Below are 7,220 nucleotides of genomic sequence, written 5' to 3'. Positions count from 1 at the left end.
ACCCCTTCTCAGGTTCTTTTTTTAGGGAGCCCTTAAATGCTGGGATCCCCCAGAGTCCTGTTTCTTTCAATCTCCCAGTGACAAGGGGTAGGGATTGGGGGGGAGGGGCGGGTAGGATCTGGAAGCCTTCAGCCAACGGGGCTCTGAGGAGTGAGGCTGCGTGAAGCGGGGTAGGGAGAGCTCTGACAAGCCCGAGACCTCGGGTCAAGGAGGACAGGTGCTGCGGAGCGCACTCGAGCGTCTGTGACGTGCGGGGAAGAAGGGAGAGAACGGCAGGCGCGCGCCGGGGCCAGGCAGCCTCGCGCACAGCAAGGGGAAGCGCGCGCTCGTGAGCGCGGCGGCCTCTGTACGCCTGCGCCGCCGTTGCCCGGCACCCGCCGGCGAAAGGACGACAGAGTCCAGGGGTGGGGGCCGCGGGGACTCCGGAAGGCCACCCTTTACCCGGAAATGGTTGTAGAGGAACATGGCGTTGCTGGTGCGAGTCCTTGTGAGTGAAGGAATCATTTGTTGCGGTCGCCGCCGGGCCTCAGGGTTGGAGTCGGAGAGGGCAGGACGGGAGAAACTGGAGCAAAGTGCAGGGGGGGAGCTTGTGTGGCAGCGAGGCTGCTTGGCCGCCTCTCTGCGGGGGAAACTGAGGCAGCGTCCCACTTCCCCCTACCTTCTCTTCGGCCGTGGCTTCCCCCGCTTTGGGGGAGGGAGAGAGTGACATCGGACCAAAGTTTGGCGAAGTTTGCTTTTTCCTTAGTCACCTCAGGCGACCGCTTTTCCTTCAGGGAAAGGCCGCACGTGGGGGCACTGATTGGAGTTTCGGGAGACCTGGGTTCTAGTTTCTGTTCATTGATGCCCAGTGTGACCTTGGACGAGTCACTTTCGGGCCTCAGTGTCCCAATGGGAAAAAACGACGTTAATTTGCAGTCCCTTTGGTTTCTGAGGTTCTCTGGGCTTGTTTCCGAGATCGGCAAGACAATTCTTAACTGTACAGTTAAGTGGAATACTATTACAGGTTGTCACATTGAAAGCTGCCCCAAAACCCGGGCTCGTGTCTGTCGTTTTTCCTTTTCCTAACAGTGTATGACGCGTCATAGGTGTCCAAGAAATATTTATTGAAGGAATTAATGAAGTAGGTAAGGAAGGGTTACTAGACTTCTTAGCACCCCTATGGGAAACTACTGTATTTGTGATTCAGTCCCTATCCTTCCAGCATACCCTAACATCTGGGAATTCAAGGAGAAAGAAAGTGACAGCAGAAAAAGGAAGATACAGAGCTTAGTTACTAATCATTGAGGGATGGGAGTATTTACAATTTTGCAAGTCTTTCAAAAATTGGATCAAGGACATTGTTTTTCAGAGCACTTTTTCACTCCTGCCTCTGACAGTCTCGTGAGTTGTTACTTACACTTTAGGTTTCTAATCTTTTTATGTACGGTTTACAAGGACTGCAGTTTTACCTCTTGTGTTGTCAGCCGAGCAAAGTGCGGGACTCTGTTGCTGTTTAGAAGTGTTTGGAGAAGAGCTCATATAACTTAAAGATTCACTTGGTGAAGTAATTGTTGATGCCAGGGCAGAAATTGATTCACATTTGAGAATCGGCTGTTGGAAATTGCAACTGGGATGTCCTAAGTTGTTTATTTATTTTTAAAAGAACTTTTATTTATTTATTTATTCATTCATGAGAGACGCAAAGAGGCAGAGATGTAGGCAGAGAGAGAAGCAGACTCCCTGCTTCTAGCCCGATGTGGGACTCGATTTCAGGACCCCAGGATCATGCCTTGAGCCAACGGGCAGACGCTCAACCCCTGAGCCAGCCAGTGCCCTGGATGTCCTAAGTTACTTAGTTTTTAAGGTGGATATGTCATGGAAAAGAGGACAAGTTTATTGGTCTATACATCTGAAATGAACACCTTTATTTGTCTTGGAAGTTAGTAGCTGTCCTAGATACATTAAATATTCTTGCCCAAGTATGTGGATTTTTGCAGATTTATTCATAGGTGATAGCATCCATAGAAACCACCTAGCTGCCCTCTTTTAGTCCTTTTTTTTTCTATTTATTCTTTTCATCTTTTTTGATAAAAACCAAATTTAAATAAGGAAAGTCACTTTTACCTTTTTAGGTTTAATTTATTTTTAAAATTTATTTATTTATGATAGTCACAGAGAGAGAGAGAGAGACAGGCAGAGGGAGAAGCAGGCTCCATGCACCGGGAGCTCGATGTGGGATTCGATCCCAGGTCTCCAGGATCGTGCCCTGGGCCAAAGGCAGGCGCCAAACCGCTGCGCCACCCAGGGATCCCCCTTTTTAGGTTTAAAAATCACTTTCACTTTATACTGTGATTCTTTAAAGGCCTCTTATTATATGATAGAATCAGATCATATCGATTATATGTGCTGTGTGACAAAGCAATGGAATCTCCCTTAGGACTTGTTGAAAGTGGCAGTAAACATGAAAACAGCATATATTTATTGATTACCTATTCTGAAGAGATATTTGAGTTAGGTGCTGAGGAATTCACAAATATAGGAAATCTACCCGTCTAGGAGTTTGAAGTGCCTTGGTTGAAAGCTTGGCTCCATTACTTACTATGAATGTGACCTTGAGCAAGTCACCTAACTTCTTCTCTGAACCTCTGATTTTCTTAACAGTAATTTTGCTAGGATTGATCAGAAGATCAATTGATACAGGTGACATTCAAGTGCTTTTCTTCCCTTCCTTTTAGTTTAGCAACTGTTTTGAGAGTTTACTACATTCTAAGGACTACCTAAGGGACTGAGGATGCAAAACATAGATCTTTCTGTCAAGTTTATAATCTAATAGGAGAACAGAAAAGAGGACTACTAATAAAATATTTGAGATGCTGTGATAGAAGTTTGTACTAGGTGCTACAGGAGCAGAGTAGAGATACACCTAATTCAGGTTGAGTATAAGCATCCATCAGGGAGAGATGCCTGAACGGAGTGAGAGCACTAGATAGAGAATGGGAGAGAGACCACGGAAGAGAAGCGTTAGCTTATGCTACTAATGACAGTCAAGAACTGTACACATTATCTGTTGGCTTGACCCAGGGACATTTATGGGGAAATATCAGGAGAGGAGTCAGAGCCTTGTGTTTCATGGTTAGGATTAGAGGTTTATCCTGAGGCAGAGGAGAGCCTTTGAAAATAGTTTAAGCAAGAGAAGATTTATTTTTAATAGGGTTTTCCCTCCAAATAATTAATTACTTATTTATTTTCAAATAATTTTCAAGTTGAAAACAACCCGATCTTCATTCTCAAGTTGCTCTCGTGCCTATTATATAAACCACTAAGATATTTTTATAGGGTGAGACCCTGAGTTTTTCAAATGGGCAAAGGGAGGAGATGCATCGTGGGTAAGCTGCAAGTGCACACTGAGGAGGTTTGAATGGTGTGCAACCTCACGTGAACTGATAACAGCTCAGTGTCCAGGCTGGTTTCCTGTGGTCCCCAGTTTGCACCTGGCCCTGGAGACTAGGTTCTAGGACAAGGTTATGCATTCCCTGACCTTTTGTGAATTCTGCTGGAGATAGGCAGGTAGTCTGTGACAGTGATGTATATTTTTATTGCTTGGCATCATCTGTCATGCTGTAGATGACATCTATGTCAAAGTGTCTGTATTTAGGGCAAAAGAGTTTGTTTTTAAAGGTTTTTGAAACACTTATTTTTATTTTATTTTTTAAGTTTTTTAAAAAGATTTTATTTATTTATTCATGAGAGAGAGGCAGAGACACAGGCAGAGGAAGAAGCAGGCTCCATGCAGGGAGCTGGATGTGGGACTCGATCCTGGGACTCCAGGATCACCCCCTGGGCCGAAGGCAGCACTAAACTGCTGAGCCACCTGGGCTGCCCACTTATTTTTATTTTTAAAGAATAATTGACACACAGTAAGTTGTACTTATTTAATTATACAATTTGATAACTGTTAACATAGATATACACTTGAAAAGTTATCACCACAATAAAAATACTGAACATGTCACTCCTGCCCCAAAATTTCTTTGTGTTCTTTTGCAAGTCCTTTTCTCCTATGGTTCTGCCCCTGCAGTCGTCACTGATCAGGAGAATGCTTTAGTTTCTTCTCTCATTTTCTATTTTTATTTTTTAAATTTTTGTTTGTTTTTTTAAAGCTGTGGTCTTTTTAATTTTTTTTTTTTTTAAATAAGCTCTATACCCAACGTGCGTCTTGAACTCATGGCCCTGAGATCAGGAGTTGAATGCTCTACCAACGAACCAGCCAGGTGCCTCTCCTCTCATTTTTAAATATTTTTAATTTTTTATTTATTTATGATAGTCACAGAGAGAGAGAGAGAGGCAGAGACACAGGCAGAGGGAGAAGCAGGCTCCATGCACCGGGAGCCCTTCGTGGGATTCGATCCCGGGTCTCCAGGATCGCGCCCTGGGCCAAAGGCAGGCGCCAAACCGCTGCGCCACCCAGGGATCCCTCTCCTCTCATTTTTAAATTTAAATTAAAAAATTTTATTTTCAAAGTACAAAAATGTTTAAAAAAAAAAAACTCATTGTAGTAAACCCTCATGCCCGCTATTAGATTTTTTCTTTAATAGATCACTGTAGCACTTGTGAATGGATCAGAGGGCTGAGATTCAAGTCCTGAAGGCCAGTCAGAAGTTACTCAAGTAATCCTAGAAGAAGTGAGGCAGGCCTGTACTAAGAGGGAAAGTGTGGTTAAAGAGGAAGGGATGATTTCAACAAGTATTGAGGAAACCAGCTATAGGAGTTGGTGAAAAGTTAGATATGAGGGTGAGGGAGAGGGATGTTTAATAGTGAGTCCCGGGTCTGCCTTTGTTTTTGTTTTTTATTAATTTTTATTTATTTATGATAGTCACAGAGAGAGAGAGAGGCACAGAGACACAGGCAGAGGGAGAAGCAGGCTCCATGCACCGGGAGCCTGACGTGGGATTCGATCCCGGGTCTCCAGGATTGCGCCCTGGGCCAAAGGCAGGGGCCAAACCGCTGCGCCACCCAGGGATCCCCCGGGTCTGCCTTTGATGTCTCAGTTAATATAGCAGTGTCCTTCACTGAACATATCCAGCTGGAGATGGTGGTGTTTTGTTGTTTGTTTTTTTTTTTTAAGCAGCTGGAGAGTTGGTGTTCAGGAGATAGTAGGTAAGCTGAGATAGAGGATGTAGTTAAAATAAGATGTTGAGATTTCCTGGGCAAGAATATGGATAGCTAACATTTTTAGGGCATTTACCAGGGCGCTTGGGTGGCTCAGTCGGTTAAGTGTTGGACTCTTTTTTTTTTTTTTTTTTTAAGATTTTATTTATTTATTCATAGAGACACAGAGAGAGGGAGAAGCAGGCTCCATGCAGAGCCTGACGTGGGACTCGATCCCAGGTCTCCAGAATCACACCCTGGGCTGCAGGCGGTGCTAAACCACTGCGCCACCGAGGCTGCCCCTTGGACCATTTTTTTAATTGAGTTTTTGTTGTTGAGTTGTAGGATTTTTTTCTTTTTAGTATATTCTGGATTCAGTGCCTTATCAAATGAATGATTTGCAAGTACTTTCTCCCATTCCATGGGTTGTCTTTTTGATAGTTGTCTTGTTGATAGTATTCTTTGATACATAAAAGTTTTTAATTTTGATGAAGTCTAACTTAACTATTTTTTCTCTTGTTGCCCGGGCTTTGGTGTCATATCCAGGAAATCATTGCCAAATCCAATGTCATCAAGCTTTTCCCTATGTTTTCTTCTAAGAGTTTCATAATTTTAGGTTGTATGTTTAGGTCTTTGATACATTATGAGTTAATTTTTGCATATGGTATAAAATTTTACTTTTTTTTTAAGATTTTATTTATTTATTCATGACAGACACAGAGAGAGAGAGAGAGAGAGAGAGAGAGAGAGATGCAGAGACACAGGCAGAGGGAGAAGCAGGCTCCATGCAGGGAACCTGATGTGGGACTCGATCCCAGGTTTCCAGGATCACACCCCAGGCTGAAGGCGGCGCTAAGCCGCTGCGCCAGCAGGGCTGCCCCTGTTTTTTATTTGTTGTTATTTTCTCTTTGTGTTTTCCATGGAGAGTACAGTTATAACAATCTAGTTAGAATTAATATCAACTTGATTTCAGTAATATATAAAAACTTTAATTCTATTTAGCTCCATTCCTTCCTGAGTCCCTCATGCCATTAGTGTCATCAAATTATATATTATACATCATGTGTACATCAGCATAGATTTACAATTGCTGCTTTATGCAGTTGCCCTTTAAGTTAAAAATAAAAACAGAAATAAAAAGAATTATAAACAAAAAAACATTTATGCTGTATTTTTAATTTATCTAAATAGTTTCCTTTATCATGTACTGTATTTCTTCATGTGGATTTGAGTTACTGTAGTGTCAGAGGTCTCATTTCAGCCTTTAGTATTTGCAAGAGCTGGTCTGCTGTTGACAAATTTTCTTATTTTTTGTCTTAATTTTTCATTCCACTGCCTTCTGTCCTCCATGGCTTCTGAGGATAAATCAGCTGTTAATGTTTTCATGCATCTCTTATACATGTTGAATAGCTTCTCTTCCTCCTTTCAAGATTCTGTGTCTGTCTTTGAACAGCTTGATTATGATATGTCTATTTATAGATTCCTCTGAATTTATGCTACTCGAGTTAGTTGAGCTTCTTGGATTTCTAGATTGATGGTTTTTATCAAATTTGGGATGTTTTCTGCCAATATTTCTTCAGATATTTTTCTGTCCCTGTATTTCTCTCGTGTCCTTCTGAAACTCCCATAATACCTGTGTTGGTACATTTGATGGTATCCCATAGCTCTCTGCAGCTCTGTGAAATTTTTTCATTCTTTTCTCTTTCTGTTCCTTCGCCTGGATAATCTCAGTTGACCTATTTTCATGGTCACTGATTTTCTCTTCTTCAGATCTGCTGCTTAACTCCTCTAGTGAAATGTTCATTTTCTTTATTCTTTTTTTTTAAGATTTTATTTTATTTTATTCATGAGACACACAGAGAGAGGCAGAAACACAGGCAGAGGGAGAAGCAGGCTTCCTGCAGAAAGCCTGTTGTGGGACTTGATCCTGGACCCTGGGATCCCACCCTGAGCTGAATTCAGGCAGACGCTCAACCACTGAGCCACCCAGGGATCCCTATTTATTCTTTACAACACAAGAATTTCTATTTTTTTTTTAAATAATCTCTCTGTTGATATTCTCTATTTGGTGAGATAGCATTCTTACACTCTGC

At 42.4% G+C, this 7,220-nt stretch overlaps 1 protein-coding gene across 9 annotated transcripts in view; it reads left to right on the top strand.

The window, feature by feature from the left end:
- The first annotated feature begins 216 nt into the window (after positions 1-216).
- Positions 217-7,220, top strand: part of LOC112673865 (ubiquinol-cytochrome-c reductase complex assembly factor 1) — a 97,151-nt gene continuing 90,147 nt past the window's right edge. For 5 of the 9 annotated variants that reach the window (XM_035705968.2, XM_025469838.3, XM_025469836.3 and 2 more), the window contains exon 1: positions 328-487. In XM_035705968.2, the coding sequence (XP_035561861.1) occupies positions 464-487 (24 nt within the window). In that variant the 5' untranslated portion in view covers positions 328-463. Of the gene's footprint in view, positions 488-7,220 lie in introns of all 9 variants that reach the window. The other 4 variants (XM_049100563.1, XM_049100561.1, XM_025469835.2 and 1 more) reach the window with 2 other exon arrangements.

This window comes from Canis lupus, chromosome 24, assembly GCF_003254725.2.
Source record: "Canis lupus dingo isolate Sandy chromosome 24, ASM325472v2, whole genome shotgun sequence".
NCBI lineage: Eukaryota > Metazoa > Chordata > Mammalia > Carnivora > Canidae > Canis > Canis lupus.
The sequence above is the reverse complement of the archived record's forward strand: the minus strand, read 5'-3'. Positions and strand labels throughout refer to the sequence as shown.